Source organism: Rhinopithecus bieti, unplaced genomic scaffold (genome assembly GCF_001698545.2).
Source record: "Rhinopithecus bieti isolate Rb0 unplaced genomic scaffold, ASM169854v2 scaffold_26504, whole genome shotgun sequence".
Classification (NCBI taxonomy): Eukaryota; Metazoa; Chordata; class Mammalia; order Primates; family Cercopithecidae; genus Rhinopithecus; species Rhinopithecus bieti.
Genome location: NW_016812891.1, coordinates 352254 through 372857, shown reverse-complemented (window position 1 = coordinate 372857; position 20604 = coordinate 352254). Strand labels below are relative to the sequence as shown.

The following is a 20604-nucleotide window of genomic DNA, read 5'->3' as shown; positions in this document are numbered from 1 at the left end:
CCCAGTTACTTGGGAGGCTGACGCAGGAGAATCACTTGACCCGGGAGGTGGAGGTTGAGGTGAGCTGAGATCGCACCACTGCACTCCAGCCTGGGCAACAGAGCGAGACTCCATCTCAAAAAAAAAAAAAAAAAAAAAAACACCAAAGTGTTTCAAATAAAAAGTTAATGAAATGTGTCATCACCCACTTTGTAGTAAAATTATGGATCTCCCCTTTTCCACTTGATGTTCGTTTTTGTACAAGTCCTAAATTTTGGAATGAGTAAACTAGGAGCCACACTAGATGTTATCTCTTCATTCTGTTAAGTAGGGTCAATTATGTGGTATCTTCCTTATCTTCTCTTTTGGGGCACTGATGAAAAGCAAATGCTTTTGAGTCAAAGATCCTGAATGGGAAACAATCCTTTGTAGTTCTTATAAAAATTAATGACCTTGTGGTATTATTCCTTTTCCTAGCTATGATCCCATTGTTGATCATTCATGTAGTTTATCAATTCTGTAGTTATAAAGAATTTTAAAGTATTCCCCATCTCAGCAGTAGTTGAGGGCAGGAAAAATGGTGAATATCATTTGCCCATTTCTCAGTGTGCTCAGCTTCCCTGATCTCTTATTGCACGTTCTCCCTTGTTTTTTGAATACTGAAGAAGATGTTTCTAGGCAACCGGTTTCATATGTGCATGGTTTTTAATGCATTCCTCTGTGGCTTTTATATGATCCCATCCCATTCTGCCCCGGGTATGACCGTATGCTAAAACGTTTTATATTCCTTTTATATAAAATATAATGAACCAAAATATATAGAATATACTTCACTAGGATCTTAATGGGGTTGTCAGTATATGTTTTGTATTTTTCTCATCCTAGTTTTCATTATATATGCACAAAGTATCAATTTTGTCATGAATAATTCTGTATTAATCAGGTTTTCTGGGTACTAGCTAAACATAATTGTATAAGTAAGAAAAATCTTAGAAAATTTGATCTCACGTAATTATTATGTTTTTTATATCCTTTAATTGCAGTTCTTTAATATTGGAAGGTGTTGAACCACAGAGTACATGTGAATTGGAAGTGGATGCTGTAGCTGCTGATATCTTAAATCGTCTGGACATTGAAGGTTCATACACAATTATTCTTAATATATGTTTTTTTTTTTTTAAATGAATGACCAGCCGAATGTGGTGGCTCACACCTGTAATCCCAGCACTTTGGGAGGCCAAGGTGGGTGGATCATGAGGTCATATCGAGACCATCCTGGCCAACATGGTGAAACCCGGTCTCTACTAAAATACAGAATAAATTAGCTGAGCATGGTGGCGCACGCCTGTAATCCCAGCTACTCGGGAGACTGTGGCAGGGGAATTGCTTGAGCCTGGGCGGCAGAGGTTGCAGTGAGCCAAGATTGCACCACTCCACTCCAGCCTGGTGACAGAGCAAGACTCTGTCTCAAAAAAAAAAAAAAAAAATTAATGACCAAAGTAGAATAGAAAAAGTAGGAAAGAAAACTTTACAAAGGAACTAAGATATTATAGAAGGAGGATACAAAATGTTATGAAGATTGCTTCTATACTTCTGCTGAGATAGTAATTAATTTTTTGTTTATATTTTTGTCCAAATGACTATATTTGAATAGATACACTAAAATAAGTGTGACACTAAATAAAATTAGCTAATATAAAGCAATTTAATGTACTCTGCCTTTTAATTTCTTAATTTTCATATTATATATCAGCACGGGTACTCTTAGGTCTATTGACTATCATCAGATGTTTAAACTGTATTCACTTGCTGGATTTTGGGGAACCACTAGGAAGAAAGCTAAAAAAGGAGTAACATAATAAGGGTAGGTTGGGATAATTTGTCCACTTTATTACACAAAATATGTGATTGGTTTTTTTAAAGGCAGTATTTATTAAAGAAAAGTTTAGATTTTTTTAGGCATTTTTTTACTTTGACCCTGTAATATTGAAGTATTATTGTGATTACAGCTCAAATTGGTGGGAACCCTGGTCTACAGGCTATATGGGAAGATGAAAAGCAACGGCGAAGAAACAGAAATGAAACTTCTCAAATTAGCCAACCTGAGTCACAAGGTATAAACCTAATAGTGCTTTGATTATTCTTGTAAACCAAATATTTTAATGGGAAAGTTTGTCATTGAGTTGTTCCTTTGACATTAGATTTTACTTTTCAAATGACCTTTTGTTTTGTATGTATTTTTCTTGTCATTGCTGTACAGCCAGTGTTTATCTTTACAGCTGTCTCCAAATTGTCACTTATTATCTCTCTCTCTGTAAGTTGACATTTTTACTATTCTTTGTTTTTAGTGTACCTTGTCCTCTTGCCTCACTTTTTTGTTTTCATTCTCTAGTATGTTCTAGCCCTCTGTATTTCCGAATGAGCTATAGAAAACTCACAGAAGATCATGAATTTCGACTTAGGAACACTGTTTACTACATTAAGCTTTGAAAATGTAGCCATTGAAATGCTGCCCACAGTTTATTTTCTGAGTATGTCATATAAGCTCTCACTTCGTTCATTATGTACAGCTCTAAAGAAATACTTATTACTAAATGGTGCCACATTCAAAAAGAATTTGAGGGGGTTCAGATAATACCATGGATACAACAGAATTTTAAAAATAAAGGTAAAAGAATGAAAGACATCATTCAAAAGACAGATATATTATTTCAAAACACAGCAGTAAGCCTATAGCGAAGTTCAATTAAAATTTTTATATCTTAGGCACTAAAATGTTTTGATAAACTTTGAATGCCTTTTATACTTTTAAAAATAGAAATATATTTTATAAGGGGAATATTTTTAGTTTTAGGATACAATGTATTTATAGGTAGAGAACAGTTTTTCTGTTTCAGATTTAGATTACAATTATAGAACTTAATCTTGAACTGAGTTTAAATGCCTAATTTTGTAACTTTAGTAACAACCATTTCTCTTTTGTGTGATTCTATAGTAAGACTACAGTTAGGTTGTATTATATATATTTAGAGAAAGATAAGAAATTGCTACTATTTTTAAAGCTACTTTAGGAGAAAGGAAAATATTTCTTTCATTTGTTACCTACATTTTTTAATGCACTTTTAAAATTCAAAGATCACAGGTTTGTGCCAGCCACAGAAAGTGAAAAAAAATTTCAGAAGAGACTTCAGGAAATTCTCAAACAGAATGATTTCTCTGTGTAAGTGGTTATTTATTATAGATCTCAGAACTAATTTTATTCCTTTGTTATCTAGTCTGTTATAAAGGATATGTTTTAATTAAGCAGAACATTATCAGGATCTGTGGACTACAGTGATGGATCCCAGGAGTTCTCTGCTGAGTTAACATTGCACTCTGAGGTTCTGTCTCCTGAAATGCTTCAGTGTACACCAGCCAATATGGTAGAGGTTCACAAAGACAAAGAGTCAAGCAAAGGTAAGATTTGCTTTTCATGTATAAAGAAACTACTAGAACATATATCTAGCACTGAGATGTTAATATTTGATTGAGTTTGCTAGGGATTTTTTTCCCTATGAAATAAATATTGTGGATATAGCAAAAATGTCTCCCATTCTGTCACCCTTTCTGCATCTCTAAAGGTAAGCAGTATCCTGAAGTTAGTGCAAACTGTTACCATATATAATTTGTATATTTTCTTATAATGTTTGCCCACCATATATACCATTGTTTTAAGTTTTTAATTTTACATAAATGATGTTCTACTAGGCGTAGATGAAGGAACTTGCTTTTTTCAGTCAGCATTATATTTTTAAGCAACTTGAGGTTTAATTTACATAGCATAAAATTCAGTCATTTTAAGTGTATAATTCAGTGATTTATAGTAAATTTACAAAGTTGTGCAAACATCTCCACAATCCAATTTTAGAATGTTTCCATCAGTCCACAGGATCCCTTGCGTCCGTTTGCAGTTATGCCTGTTTCTACCTCAAACCCCAAGTAACCACTAATAATACATGGGCCTTGTGTAGATACTGTGTATTATGTAAGTGAAACCATACAATATACAGTATTTTGTATCTGGCTTCTTTTACTTAGCATAATACTTTCAAGGTTTATACATGTTGTAGTATCTGTCAGTATGTATGGAGATACCACATTTTGTTAATCCATTTATCAGTTGATCAACATTTGAGTTGTTTTCACTTTTGACTGGTAAGAATAGTGCTGCTGGCCGGGTGCAGTGGCTCATGCCTGTAATCTCAGCAATTTGAGAGGCTGAGGCGGGCGGATCACCTGAGGTCAGAAGTTGGCAACCAGCCTGGCCAACATGGTGAAACTCTGTCTCTACTAAAAATACAAACATTAGCCGGCCGTGGTGGCGCACACCTATAATCCCAGCTACTCAGGAGGCCAAGGCAAGAGAATGGCTTGAACCTGGGAGGTGGAGGTTGCAGTGAGCCAAGATCATGCCACTGCACTCCAGCCTGGGCGACAGAGCAAAATTCCATCTCAAAGACAAAAAACAAACAAAAAACAAAAAAAAAGTGCTGCTATAAGCAGTAAAGCATAAATTTTAGGATAAATATCATAAAAAGAGTTGTAAAATGATATAAATAGTAACAAACGAAACAGTTTAAACTTCACTAAAAAGATTACCTCTGCCAAGCAAAGAATTGCTAGGGCATGTGGTGTATTTGTGTTTAATTTTAAAATAAACTCCCAAGCTGTTTTTAAAGTGACAGCAATGTTTTACTTTCCCACCAGTAATATAGGAGAGTTTCTCAGGCTCTCCATCCTCACTAACACTTGTTATTATCTGTCTTTTTTAATATAGTCATCCTAGTGTATGAAGTAGAATCTTACTGTGGTTTTAATTTTCATTACCCTCATTACTACTAATGTTGAGTATCTTTTATGTCAACATTATAACTTTGAAATTTATCCTTGTTCATTCATTTTAGCTGCTGATGACTGTTCCATTTTAAGACTAAACAACAGTGTTACCTATTTCTCAACAAGTATTAGATGGTCTTTACTTTTGCACTTAGTGCTATATCTGTCTCCTTATGGCTATGTGCAGGAGTTTCTCTACCGAACACATGCAGAAGAGTGAGTTGCTGAATATTAGGGTGTATGCATTGTACTCTACCTAGATAGCATCTGTTCTAACAGTTTTTTTATAATGCAATTAGCTTATACATGGTTAGTAAACAAGACAATAGTAAAAGTTTTACTCAGAAGTCACATTGTATCATACGCAATTTTACTAGGCAAGCGAAGCCTCAACATTTGATAGCATCAAATAAGTATAAAATAATAGATGTAAAAGATTTGCCGCTCTGATTCTTTGAAATAGTGTCTCTGCATTTTAATCTGCATTTCCTAATTGCTAACGAATTTGAGCATCTTTAAAGGCCATTTGGGTTTCTCTGTGAATTATGTTATTTGCTCATTTTCTATTGAGTCATTTCTTTTTATTTGTAGGAGTTCTTCATATTTTCTAGATATTAAGTCTTTGTCAGTTATACTTATTGTAGAGATATTTTCTCTCCATCTAGGCTTGTCTTGTAAAATCTTCAAAAAAAATGTTAACTTCTTTTCCCCCCATTTTTAAAAATAAAAGGTTATCCTTGGAGTTTTACATGTCTTCAGTTTTAATGTCAAGTTTACCAATATTCCTTTATGGTTCAGTTTTGGTATGTAATTTATGAGACCTTCCCCACCCTGATGTAATGAAAATTTTCTCTTAAGTATTCATTTTAAGGCTTATGTGTACTTACAATTTGGTTTTTCATATTTAGGTCTTTAATGCATTTGAAATTTTACTTTTTACTTCTAATTTTTGTTAATTTTTTGGGGTACGTAGTAGGCGTATATATTTATGAAGTACATGAGAGATCTTTATACAGGCATACAATGTAATCCCATCAGGATAAATGGGGTATCCATAACCTCAAGCATTTATTTCTTTGTGTTACAAACATTCCAGTTACACTTTTAGTGATTTTTTAATGTACAATAGATTATTGTTGACTGTAGTGACCTTGTTGTGCTATCAAATACTAGATCTTATTCCTTCGACTTTTTTGTACTCATTAACCACCCCCACTTCCCCACCCCACCCTACAACCCTTCCTAGCTTCTGGTAACCATCATTCTACTCTCTATCTCCATGAGTTCCATTGTTTTAATTATTAATTAGCCCCCACGAGTGAGTGAGAACATGCAAAGTTTGTCTTTCTGTGCCTGGCATATTTCACGTAACATAATGTCCTCCACTTCCATCCATGTTGTTGCAGATGGCATGATCTCATTCTTTTTATGGCTGAGTAGTACTCCATTGTGTAAATGTACTACATTTTCTTTATCCGTTCATCTGTTGATGGACACTTAGATTGCTTCCAAATCTTGGCTGTTGTGAATAGGACTGTGATAAACATGGGAGTGCAGATATCTCTTCAACTCGACATACCAATTTCATTTCCTTTGGATAAATACCGAGTAGAGAGATTGCTGGATTATATGGTAGTTCTATCTTTAGTTTATTAAGGAACCTCCATACTGTTCTCCATAGTGGCTGTACTAATTTACATTTCTACCAGCAGTGTACGAGAGTCCCCTTTCCTCCACATCATTGCCAGCATTCATTATTACCTGTCTTTTGGATAAAAGCCATTTTTACTGGGGTGAGATGATTTCTCATTGTAATTTTGATTTGCATTTCTCTGATGATCAGTGATGTTGAGCACCTTTTCACCTGTTTGCCATTCATATGTCTTCTTTTGAGAAATGTCTGTTCAGATCTTTTGCCCATTTTTTAATCGGATTATTAGATTTTTTACTATTGAGTTATATATATATTTTGGTTATTAATTCCTTGTCAGATGGATAGTTTGCCGATATTTTCTCCCACTCTGTGGGTTGTCTCTTCACTTTGTTGATTGTGCCTTTGCTGTGCAGAAGCTTTGTATAATAACTTGATATGATCCCATTTGTCTACTTTTGCTTTGATTGCCTGTGCTTTGGGGATATTTCCCAAAAAATCTTTGCTCAGGCGAATATTCTAGAGAGTTTCCCCAATGTTTTCTTTTAGTAGTTTCATAGTTTGAGTCTTAGATTTAAGTCTTTAATTCATTTTGATTTGATTTCTGTATATGGTGAGAGATCAGGGTCTAGTTTCATTCTTCTGCATGTGGATATCCAGCGTTTTCTCAGCACCATTTATTTGAAGAAATTGTTCTTTCCCCCAAGGTATGTTCTTGGCACCTTCATCAAAAAAGAGTTCACTGTAGTTATGGATTTATTTCAGGGTTCTCTGTTCCATTGGTCTGTGTGCCTGTTTTTATGCCAGTATCATGCTGTTTTGATTACTATTGCTCTGTAGTATAATTTGAAGTCAGGTAATATGACCTCCAGTTTTGTTCTTTTTACTCAGAGTGGCTTTGGTTATTCGGGGTCTTTTATGGTTCCATATAAATTTTAGGATTATTTTTTTCTATTTCTGTGAAGAATAACATTGGTATTTTGATAGGGATTGCATTGAATCTATAGATTGCTCTGGGTAGGTATGGACATTTTATCAGTATTGATTATTCCAATCCATGAACTTGGAATATCTTTTTCATTTTTTGGTATCCTCTTCAATTTCTTGCATCAATATTTTATAGTTTTCATTGTAGAGATGTTTCACTTCTTTGGTTAAGTTTATTCCTAGGTATCTTATTTGTAGCTATTGTAAATGGGATTACATTCTTGATTTCTTGTTCAGATTGTTCACTGTTGGCATATAGAAATGCTACTGATTTTCATATGTTGATTTTCTATCGTGCAACTTCGCTGAATTTGTTTTTTAGTTGAGTCTGTAGGTTTTTCCGAATATAAGATCATATAAGGATAATTTGACTTCTTCCTTTCCAATTTGGATGCAGTTTATTTATTCCTTTCTTTTGTCTGATTACTCTAACTAGGACTTCCAGTACTGTGTTGAATAACAGTGGTGAAACTAGGCATCCTTGTCTTGTTCCAGATCTTAGAGAACGGGCTTTCAATTGTTCCCAGTGCTGTGAATGCACACCTGAAGTCAGCATGTCCCTCGATCTCACCCGAGGCCTGCAGCAAGTACTGCCTGAGTGTCACTTGTGTTTTCTCAAGGCCAAAGGGCTCTTTAGTGAGCAAGTGATGAACCCTGCCAGGTCTGAGTCCTTCCTTTCAAGGCAGCAGGTTCCCTTCTGGTCCAGGGCGTGGTTAGAGTTGTCATCCAGGAGTTAGGGCCTGGAATATGTGTGTCACGACTCTACCTCCTCTACTGTGGCTGAGCTGGTATCCAAGTTGCAAGATAAAGTCCTCTTCGCTCTTCCCTCTCGTGTCCTCTCGTGGTAGGAAAGAGTCTTCTCGAGCTGTGAGTTGTGCTACCTGGGACTGTGTGGGGTGGGGAAGGGGGGGTCACAAGTAATTCCTTGGCTGCCCCAGCTACTCTCTCACTAGGTGTGTGTACCCCAAGTCTACTGGCTCCGAGCTCAGCACGGCACTGGGACTTGCCCAAGAATTGCAGTCCTTGTGGATAAGACTGCCTTTCAACTTTATTTAGGATCCCAAAGTGCTTTAGCCCATAGTAAGTAGTAAGGCTGGCTGCACCTCAGGTTCTGGACTGCTGGTATTGGGCAGTTTGCCTCTGGCTGGGGCTGGTCAAATCTTCTCCTCATGGGTGCTGGCTAAATTCTGTTCCATGTTGCTTTCCACTGTGACAGGGTAGCACTGAGTTCCAATGCAAAGCCCCACATTCACCGTGTTCTGTCTCTCCCAAGCACACAGATTTCTCTCTCTGTGCCACAAGACCACTGCCTGAGGGGTGGGAGGGGCTATCTACCCTCTTCGCTGTCTCTTTTCTTGATATGTTGTTAAAACCAAGTACTGTGATTGCTCTCCTGATTTTTTATTCTAATGAAGATGTTTGCTTGTGTGGATAGTTCAGTTTGGTGTTCCCACAGGGGACGGCAATTGCTGGAGGGTTCTATATGGCCATATAGACTACTGTTTTTTGATATCATGAAAATATAATGAATGTGATATATAATGAAAGCTTTCTGAGAAATATATAATGTAAAATGAATTTTTTAATTGCTTAACCATTTCTTTGTATTTTATAGCACTTAAAAACTATTTCTGCCCAGTTATGACAATGAAATGGGAAACCACAACTACAGTTCACAAACAGGCATGAAAAACCAGCACATACCCCATTAGGAATTACACTAAGCTCTTTATTTTTTATGCATTCAGAAGAGAGTCCAGTACACATGTGTCAAATAATGAGCACTGTCAATTTTTTTTCTTAGAAGAGTTGAAAAACATTTATTCTAAATTTGTTGTTTTGAAACATAAAGTATAAAGAATTTTAGTATTCAAATAAGATAGTTTATCTTTTCTTTTCACTTTATATATTTGAATATGCAGTGATTTTTATCAGAGTAATATAACTACACACATTAAGTAGGATTAAAGAGGTTATAAATATTTGGTGATTTATAGATTCAGTGTTTGATTTGATGAATCCATGTGACTGGTTTAATATTTCTGTGGCTTTTATTATGTTTTATTTGGCATGCGTCATTATTTTGAAATTTAAAATAGGTTTATATGGTAATGCTTCCAAATTTACACAAATTCTAAATGATAACTTTTGGATTTAGGCCGTTGCTTTAATTTTTTAATTCTTTGTCAAATTAAGGTCACACTAGACACAAAGTAGAAGAAGCTCTTATTAATGAAGAAGCAATTTTGAACCTCATGGAAAATAGTCAGACTTTTCAGCCTTTGACCCAAAGACTGAGTGAGTCACCTGTTTTCAGTAAGTAACAGTGCTACCGTAAATACTCAGTATTGTAATTCAGAGAAAATGTGTGTTGTGAAGAGGTATTTTTTGTATTGACTTGAAGAGGTAAATGTTGCATATTCAATAAGCACTCTACTGAATATGAAAATGAAACCTTGCATTAAATCAAGTAGCGTTGCCTTTTTTCTATACAGCTTAAAAAACTTTGTGAAAGAAAATAGTTTTTTTTAACTGTACTTTGATTCAGGGAAAACCGTATTAGTTTAGAAGGAGAATGCATTTATTTTGAATTAATATTTTGCAAAGTTCAGTACATTACTAAAACACCGTAAGTGGTTCTTTCTTGGTGAGTATCACAGATTTCACTGGAGGAAACATGGGTGGCTAGGGCTGTGGTCCCAGCCTCCTCATCTCGATGGCCAGGGCTGCGCTCAACCAGTCCTTCAGCAGCCTCCCCTTGAATGTAAGGTATCTCAGACTTCTTGCAGCCACTGCCAGCCTTCCCTGGCAAAGCCTTCCAACTAGGGGCTGACAGTGCTGAGCTGTCCCCATGGCCAAGACCCTGTGCAGTCCCAGGCAGCCCTGACTGGAGCACACAACAATGTTATTTTAATGATGTCCCTAAATTACTCTAATGCAGGTGGTCCAAGGATCAACTTTGATAGGAGAGCCAACACCTGGGCCTTTGTACCAGCTGTATTCTTTCAGCCTGTGCCAGTATCTATGATGTTATTTTATTCTAAGTGATCTGAATTGTTGGATTATTAAGAAAACAGGTCGGGCGCGGTGGCTCACGCCTGTAATCCCAGCACTTTGGGAGGCCGAGGCAGGTGGATCATGAGGTCGGGAGATCGAGACCATCCTGGCTAACACGATGAAACCCCATCTCTACTAAAAGTGCAAAAAATTAGCTGGCCTTGATGGCAGGTGCCTATAGTCTCAGCCACTTGGGAGGCTGAGGCAGGAGAATGGCATGAACCCGGGAGGCGGAGCTTGCAGTGAGCCGAGATCTGCCACTGCACTCCAACTCCAGCCTGGGCGACAGAGCAAGACTCCGTGTCAAAAAAAAAAAAGAAAACTTAAGTTATTTGTTGGTGATTATTGTACTTGTTTTATAGTGGACAGTAGTCCTGATGAGGCTCTGGTACATCTTCTTGCTGGTTTGGAAAGTGATGGATATCGGGGGGAAAGAAATAGGATGCCATCACCGTGTCGCTCCTTTGGAAATAATAAATATCCCCAAAATAGTGATGATGAAGAAAATGAACCACAGATTGAAAAAGAGGAAATGGAGCTTAGTTTGGTGATGTCCCAGAGATGGGACAGCAATATTGAAGAACATTGTGCCAAAAAGAGGTAATTTTTTAGTTATTTCAGCTGTTTTATTAACTTCTATCATTATCGTCCTTCAATCAGAAATTACTTGTTACTGTTGTTCAGTGTATAAAATACCCTATGAACTAAATTGGTGTTTTAAAATTCCCTTTTAATGATCTGTTTTTCATGTGGTATATACTCCATATTCCAAGCAAAATAAAGTTCTGCTACATTTTAAAAGATTAACCTAACTTTTAGAAGTTATCCATTTATATATACAGTATTAACATATGTGAGTGATAAATGGGGCAAAATTGGAGTGCCTTCTTATCTTAGAACTAGACAAAAAGAATGCTCTGTGATAGTTGAACTGTTGTTGAGTATCAGAGCAACAATGCACTGAAGACGGGATGACTTTGGGGTCTGATTAGACTAAGGGAACTAAGGTTAAAAACAAATAAATAAAAGACTGAGAAGCAAACACTGGTGTTGTGGTTTGTTTCTCAAAATCAGTGAATAAGTTAGTGTTGTGGTTTTCTAAATCAGTCTCTGTGAACTTGATTGGTTTGAGTCTGCCCTTTAGTTATATGCTCTGTGTATGGAAAAATCTAGGCCTGTGAGCCTGAAAGACTGAGTATGCCTCTCCTTTAAACTTCTGTAGGCTAGATTAGAACTTTTTAAGTCTGTGTTTGAAATTTTCAACCCCAAAGCCATCACTGAAAGGTGAAAGAAGTTAATCCATAAATTCAGGGTTTACATGTATATGACAAAAGTTTTGATTTTTCTGTTTAATAAATCAGATATAGAAATCTCCAGATGTGATGTTAAATTCTTTCCTCTAACATTGTCACTGCTCTAATAATAAGCATTGTCGATCCTATGATTAAATTTATGCTTATATGTTCATTGGCTAAACCAATTTGGTGAAAACCATGCCCACTTTAACCTTGGGAAAACAAACCTAAACATTTTGTACACATTATTAGAGAGAGACTGAATAGTAGAAGCATAGTGTCTAGAAAATGATTTAGTTAATTCTACTCTTTATATTGGATATTATATTCTGTGCTGATTACCATATTTTAAGAATACTGAAAAAGGAAAGGGAAAGAAGAGGAAGAAAACTAGAAGGATCTGTAAACATTGTCACTTTTGAAGAACTTTTGAATGGAGACTGTTTGATCTAATTAGAATTACAAGATGAATGAGAAATGCCTTTATGTATTTTAAAGATTATCATGTGGAAAATGGCATCAACCTGCTGTGTATAGCTACAGAGAACAAAATAGGAATCATGTATGGAAGTTGAAAGAGTTTGTGTATTACAAGAAGACAACTATTAACAATTAAAGCTATTAACAATGGAAAGATTGCCCTGTGAGACAGCAAGCCCCTTATATAGATTATGTAAAAACAGAGATTGCCTCAGGTTCATTAAAAAATCAGGTTTTTGCATTAGGTAGAAAGTTGGACTAGACCTCTGATACCTCTTTCAGCTCTTAAGGGAGTGATTTTTATGATAAATTGTGATTTACAAAGGCTTAATGGAAAAGAGTTCCAGTATAATATAATAAAATAATAATTTCAAATTGTTGAGATTAGTGAAAGAAAAAATTGGATATGGAAAGGAAAAAAGTTTGCCCATTCAATTAAAAGGGAAAGCATCAAGTTAGTATCAATATGAGATGATACTTAAAGAAACTGGACTTCACTGTCCCTCTGAATTTCTCAGTAACCCTACTTTATAGTTACTGTCAGATTGACTGAACACCTTTACTACTTCCTATTCCCTCTCTCTTCTTCAATATTTTCTCTTCAGCCCTGACCTCAATGCCCCTTCACTCATCTCTTTATTCTTATTTCTTGCAATTCGGAATGCAGGAATTGTGGTGTATTTCAGCTCACATGAAAGAGATTATAAAGTGTAATTGTAATAATTCTTTGTAAGTTGCTATAGTGAGACATGTTAATAAAGCAAAGTAAATATACTTTTCTAGAAGTTACAGTTTTCAGGGTTTTTTTTATTGTTTTACTATAGAGTAACTTAGATACATTATTATAGTTAACTTACATTATTATAGAGTTAACTTAGATACATGATTTGCATCTGAGATGGTCTTTTCTAACGATCATGCTCACTAGTGAATTTTAATATTCTCCAGATCACTGTGCAGAGATACCCACAGAAGTTCAACTGAAGATGATGACTCATCTTCAGAAGAAGAAATGGAATGGAGTGATAACAGTTTGCTTCTAGCCAATCTTTCTATACCTCAGTTAGATGGAACTGCAGATGAAAATAGTGGTAAGTAAACAAGTCTACTGTGAGAAATTGGTTATTTAGGATCTAAAAATATATTTGATTTTGAGGTCAGGCGCTCTGGCTCACACCTGTAATCCCAGCATTCTGGGAGTCCAAGGTGAGAGGATCACTTGAATTCAGGAGTTTGAGACCAGCCTAGGCACCATAGTGGGACCCTGTCTCTAAAAAACTAAAAAAAAAAAATTAGGCCAGCATAATGGTGCATGCCTGTAGTCCCAGCTACTCAGGAGGATGAGGTGGGAGGCTTACTTGAGCCCAAGAGTTTGAGGCTGCAGTGAGCTGTGATTGCTCTACAGCATTCCAGCCTAGGCAACGGAGCAAGACCCTGCCTCCAAAAATAAATAAATAAATACATAAATATGATTTTGAAACTTTAATCATACTTTCTATTGATTTTGAAACTGTAATCGTACTTTCTATATAATTGGCTAAGTGAGGCTATAGTGATGTTTTGTCCTTCAGGATTTTTTTTCTTTTGAAAGAATGTAGGTACATAGTTTGTTTCTCATTTCTAAAAGGATATAACATATGTTGATCACTGATTTCAAGCTTTGAAAACTTTAATGTTTGTTGTATAAGTAGAATAATAAACTAAAAAATATGCTCAGTTTATTTGAAGTGATAATGTAAAGCATATTACTTTATGAACATTTTAAAGTGACAATATTTTCCCTTATTCCCCAAAGGCACTAAATAGTAATATAATCTATTTCTGATCAATTGAATATGTGTTTAAAATGGTGAGTCATAATTGTAACTATATTTAGATTGAGTCATTAATGATAAACGTTACCTTTTTGTTAAGATAGCCGTTTTAAACATGCAAACTTAATTTTATGTAATTTTTTTCATAGTGATAGCATTAATATCTTGGTGTGGGAAAATGTCTTAAAAATTAGGAGTAAAATGAAATAAATTGTTTTTCCCTCCTCATTTCAGACAATCCATTGAACAACGAAAATTCTAGAACCCACTCTTCTGTAATTGCAACAAGCAAGCTATCAGTTAAACCCTCCATCTTTCACAAAGATGCTGCTACATTAGAACCCTCATCTTCTGCTAAGATTACCTTTCAGTGTAAACACACAAGTGCCCTTTCTTCCCATGTTTTGAACAAGGAAGATTTAATTGAAGACCTTTCACAGACAAATAAAAATATAGAAAAAGGTCTAGATAATTCAGTCACTTCTTTTACAAACGAAAGCACTTACTCTATGAAATACCCTGGATCTTTAAGCAGTACTGTTCATTCAGAAAATTCTCATAAAGAGAATAGTAAGAAAGAGATCCTCCCAGTGTCTTCCTGTGAAAGTAGTATTTTTGATTATGAAGAAGATATTCCATCTGTTACAAGACAAGTACCAAGTAGAAAATATACAAACATTAGAAAAATCGAAAAGGATTCCCCTTTTATACATATGCACCGTCACCCTAACGAGAATACATTGGGCAAAAATTCTTTCAACTTTTCTGACTTGAATCATTCAAAAAATAAAGTGTCCTCTGAAGGAAATGAAAAAGGAAACAGCACAACTCTGAGTAGTTTATTCCCTTCATCATTTACTGAAAATTGTGAATTGCTGTCATGCTCAGGGGAGAATAGAACTATGGTACATTCTCTTAATAGCACTGCTGATGAAAGTGGACTAAATAAACTTAAAATTAGGTATGAAGAATTTCAAGAACATAAAACAGAAAAGCCAAGCCTCAGCCAGCAAGCAGCACACTATATGTTTTTTCCCAGTGTTGTTCTTTCTAACTGTCTTACTAGACCACAGAAACTGTCTCCTGTCACATATAAATTACAACCTGGCAATAAACCATCCCGGTTAAAATTGAATAAAAAGAAACTTGCAGTTCATCAGGAGACTTTTACCAAAAGTAGTGAGACTGGATCCACAAAAGATAATAGTATACAAAATAATCCTTGTAATAGTAATCCTGAGAAGGATAGTGCATTCACCAGTGATTTAACTAAAACCTCTCGTGGAGCTTTTGAAAATAAAACACCCACAGATGGTTTTATAGACTGTCACTTTGGAGATGGAACGTTAGAAACTGAGCAGTCCTTTGGACTATATGGAAATAAATACACACTTAGAGCCAAACGCAAGGTAAATTATGAGACTGAAGATAGTGAGTCGAGTTTTGTAACACACAACTCAAAAATTAGTCTACCTCATCCCATGGAAATTGGTGAAAGTTTAGATGGCACTCTCAAATCTCGAAAACGAAGAAAATGTCTAAAAGCTGCCTCCTGTCATCATAAAGTATATTATTATTAATAGATTTAGAGGGAGAAAAAATATGCTTGTGAAGCTAGGAAAATAGATGCTAAAGAAAAACAAGTAATATTGACAGAAGAAAAAATGGAACTATATAAAAAGCTTGCACCTTTGAAGGACTTTTGGCCAAAAGTTCCTGACTCCCCTGCAACCAAATATCCCATTTATCCACTAACACCAAAGAAAAGTCACAGAAGAAAGTCAAAACATAAGTCTGCTAAGAAAAAAACTGGTAAGCAACAAAGGACAAATAATGAAAATATTAAAAGAACTTTGTCTTTCAGGAAAAAACGGTCACATGCTATTCTTTCTCCTCCCTCACCATCTTACAATGCTGAAACCGAAGATTGTGACTTGAATTATAGTGATGTTATGTCTAAACTAGGTTTTCTTTCTGAGAGAAGCACAAGTCCCATAAATTCTTCTCCACCTCGCTGCTGGTCTCCCACAGATCCAAGAGCTGAAGAAATCATGGCTGCCGCAGAAAAAGAGGCAGTGCTTTTTAAGGGTCCTAATGTATATAATAAGACTGTTAATTCTCGTATAGGAAAAAATAGTCGCGCAAGAGCACAGGTTAAGAAATCAAAAGCAAAGCTTGTTAATCCCTCTGTAGTTACTAAGAAAAGGAACAAACGAAATCAGACAAGTAAACTAGTAGATGATGGAAAAAAGAAACCAAGAGCAAAACAAAAAACAAATGCGAAAGGTACGTCGAGAAAGCATATAACACTTAAGGATGAAAAAATCAAATCTCAGTCTGGTGCTGAAGTTAAGTTTGTACTGAAACACCAGAATGTGTCTGAATTTGCAAGTAGTTCTGGAGGCGCTCAACTACTTTTTAAACAGAAAGATATGCCACTAATGGGCTCTGCTGTAGATCATCCCCTTTCTGCTCCCCTACCCACTGGAATTAATGCACAACAGAAGTTATCTGGCTGCTTTTCTTCTTTCTTAGAAAGCAAGAAGTCTGTAGATGTGCAGACATTCCCCAGTTCACGAGATGATTTGCATCCATCAGTTGTTTGTAATTCTATAGGACCTGGAATCTCAAAAATTAATGTTCAAAGACCTCATAATCAAAGTGCTATGTTTACTCTAAAGGAATCAACCTTAATTCAGAAAAATGTATTTGACCTTTCCAACCATTTGTCTCAGGCAGCACAGAATACACAGATATCTTCGGGTATGTCTTCAAAGATAGAAGATAATGCAAATAATATACAAAAAAACTATTTGTCATCAATCGGAAAGTTAAGCGAATATCGCAATTCCCTAGAATCAAAGCTGGACCAAGCATATACCCCTAATTTTTTGCATTGCAAAGATAGTCAGCAGCAGATTGTGTGCATAGCGGAGCAGTCAAAGCACAGTGAAACTTGTTCTCCGGGAAATGCAGCTTCAGATGAAAGCCAAATGCCTAATAATTGCTTTGTAACTTCCTTGAGAAGTCCGATCAAACAAATAGCATGGGAGCAAAAGCAAAGGGGCTTTATTTTAGATATGTCAAATTTTAAACCTGAAAGAGTAAAACAGAGGTCATTATCAGAAGCAATTTCACAAACCAAAGCACTTTCTCAGTGTAAAAATCGAAATGTGTCAACACCTTCAGCATTTGGTGAAGGACAGTCTGGACTGGCAGTTCTAAAAGAATTGTTACAAAAAAGACAGCAGAAAGCACAAAATGCAAATATTATACAAGACCCATTATCTAATAAACATCAACCAAATAAAAATATTTCTGGTTCTCTTGAACATAACAAAGCAAATAAACGGACACGAGCGGTAACATCCCCAAGAAAACCTCGAACTCCCAGAAGTACAAAACCAAAAGAAAAAATCCCCAAACTTCTCAAAGTAGACTCTTTAAATTTACAAAACTCTAGCCAGTTGGATAACTCCGTATCAGATGATAGTCCCATCTTTTTTTCAGATCCAGGTTTTGAAAGTTGTTATTCACTTGAAGATAGTTTATCTCCTGAACATAATTATAATTTTGATATTAACACAATAGGTCAGACTGGATTTTGTAGCTTTTACTCTGGAAGTCAGTTTGTCCCAGCTGATCAGAATTTGCCTCAGAAGTTCCTAAGTGATGCTGTTCAGGATCTTTTTCCAGGACAAGCTCTAGAAAAAAATGAGTTTTTAAGTCATGACAACCAGAAATGTGAAGAAGACAAGCATCATACCACGGACTCAGCCTCATGGATTAGATCTGGTACTTTAAGTCCTGAAATTTTTGAGAAATCATCCATAGATAGCATTGAGAATCATCGCCACAACCAGTGGAAAAATAGCTTTCATCCTCTAACAACTCGGTCTAACTCAATAATGGATTCTTTCTGTGTTCAGCAGGCAGAAGACTGTCTAAATGAAAAATCTAGATTGAATAGGAGTTCAGTAAGCAAAGAAGTGTTTCTTAGCCTCCCACAGCCAAACAATTCAGACTGGATTCAAGGTCATACCAGAAAAGAAATGGGACAGTCTCTTGACTCAGCGAATACCTCTTTTACTGCAATACTCGCCTCCCCTGATGGTGAACTTGTGGACATGGCCTGTGAAGATTTAGAACTGTATGTTTCAAGAAACAATGATATGTTGACCCCAACTCCTGATAGTTCACCAAGATCTGCTAGTTCTCCTTCACAATCTAAAAATGGCAGTTTCACCCCACGAACTGCTCACATTCTGAAACCACTTATGTCCCCACCAAGTAGGGAAGAAATTATGGCAACTTTGTTGGATCATGACCTTTCAGAGACTATTTACCAGGAACCATTTTGCAGTAATCCTTCTGATGTACCAGAAAAGCCCAGGTAATCAGAGTTATTTTTTCCCTTGGGTCACTCTGAATTACTATGATATATAAAATTATGCTATAGGGATTGAAAAAAAAGAATATAATATGTATATATAAAGACTATAACATTTGGTCACCTGATTACTAGTTTTTTGCGATACTGTATTTTTTAGTACATCATTGTGGAAAGTATTTCTGATTACAGACTTACTAAGAAAATTCAAAAATTAACTGGATGGTTACACCTAGAGAAGTTTATTTAAGTTGACTTGGATCTACCATTATTTAACACTATGTCTTCATTAAAGATTAGAGGTGCTCACTCTAAAGATGTCATGATACTTTAAAAGAATTACAATAATCATTGTTTAAATGGTATTTAATTTTTAAATGTTAAACTTTTATACCATTTTAAAAGAACTTCATTTTCAAGTGTTTTGAAAATGAGCATATATGTATTTTAAGTATTCCTCTGATATATCTCTAAATGAAGATCATTTTACGTTGTTTCTATTATAAACCACTTTTCATGTGGTTTCAATATCTTGCATTATATTGTTATTATAGTTTATGCAGTTATTAGCAAATGGACCTTGGTTTCCATTCTCCTTTAAGAATTTTTTCAGGTGGCCCGGTATGGTGGTGTGCACCTGTAATCCTGGCACTTTGGGAGGCCGAGGTGGGAGGATCGCTTGAGCCCAGGAGTTTGCGAGCAGCCCAGGCAAAAAAGTGAGACTCTGTCTCTACAAAAAATTAGACTGGGCACAGTGGCTCAAGCCTGTAATCCCAGCACTTTGGGAGGCCGAGGTGGGCAGATCACCTGAGGTCAGGAGTTCAAGACCAGCCTGGCCAACATGGTGAAACCCTGTCTCTACTAAAAATACAAAAATTAGCTGGCCATGGTGGCAGGCGCCTGTAGTCCTAACTACTCAGGAGGCTGAGACAGGAGAATCACTTGAACCCAGGAGGTGGAGGTTGCAGTGAGCCGAGATCATGCCACTGCACTTTGTTGCCTGGGCAACAAAGAGGGAAACTCCATCTCAAAAAATATATTAGCTGGGCATGGTGACATGTACCTGTGGTCCCAGCTACTCAGGAGGCTAAGGAAGGAGAATCACTGGAGCCCAGGATGTCAGGGCTGCAGTGAGCTGTGTTCACACCACTGCATTCCAGCTTGGGCAATAGAATGAGACTTTATCTCAAAAAAAAAATCTCTTCAGGGAATTGATAGACAAACATGTGAGCACACGCACACATGCAGCAAATAGCAAAATAGAAATCACAGTAGTGGTTTATTTATCTGTAGTTGAGTAATTGTGTGCTACTTTCATCGCCAAGTTAGGACATAACTGATAAAAGCTTAATTGGGTAACGTGGCTTAATCCAGAAAGTTTGAATGATGGTTCTTGTTCCTGCCCCTGTGTCCGTGATCTCATATACTTAACCAGTTGCAGAGCAGGCAGTTCATTTCAACCATCCCTTCAGAAGCAGAAGAGGATGGCTGGAACTGCTAAGGCAGGCCCTGCCTTAGTCTAAATCTTGGAAAGAGATATGAAGAGCAGCAGAGGCCACACTGCATGTATGCACTGACCTGTGGCAGCACCATGTTCCTGACTCCAGTGGAAAAAAAAAAAAGAAAGATACAATATGAATATTACACATTTATTGAAAGCCATAGAAAGTACCACACCAAGAACAAACCCAAATATAATCTGTGGACTTTGGGCAATTATGATGTGTCAACATAGGTTCATTAATTGTAAAACACATGTACCACTCTGGTAGGAGATGGTGATAATGAAGGAGAGCATGTATGTGTGGGCGCAAAAGGAGTATATGGGAACCTCTGTACGTTCCTTTCAATTTTGCCGTCAACCTAAAGCTTTTAAAATATCTTTAAGGCCGGGCGCGGTGGCTCAAGCCTGTAATCCTAGCACTTTGGGAGGCCGAGACGGGCGGATCACGAGGTCAGGAGATCGAGACCATCCTGGCTAACATGGTGAAACCCCGTCTCTACTAAAAATACAAAAAACTAGCCGGGCGAGGTGGCGGGCGCCTGTAGTCCCAGCTACTCGGGAAGCTGAGGCAG

At 36.4% G+C, this 20604-nt stretch overlaps 1 protein-coding gene across 1 annotated transcript in view; it reads left to right on the top strand.

The window, feature by feature from the left end:
• REV3L (REV3 like, DNA directed polymerase zeta catalytic subunit) overlaps positions 1-20604 on the top strand; it is a 189596-nt gene that overhangs the window by 92158 nt on the left and 76834 nt on the right. The window contains 10 exon segments of the mRNA XM_017847095.1: positions 1023-1117; positions 1989-2093; positions 3115-3199; positions 3287-3435; positions 9689-9808; positions 10912-11149; positions 13273-13415; positions 14373-15678; positions 15680-15759; positions 15762-18531. Coding sequence (XP_017702584.1) covers positions 1023-1117; positions 1989-2093; positions 3115-3199; positions 3287-3435; positions 9689-9808; positions 10912-11149; positions 13273-13415; positions 14373-15678; positions 15680-15759; positions 15762-18531 — 5091 coding nt within the window.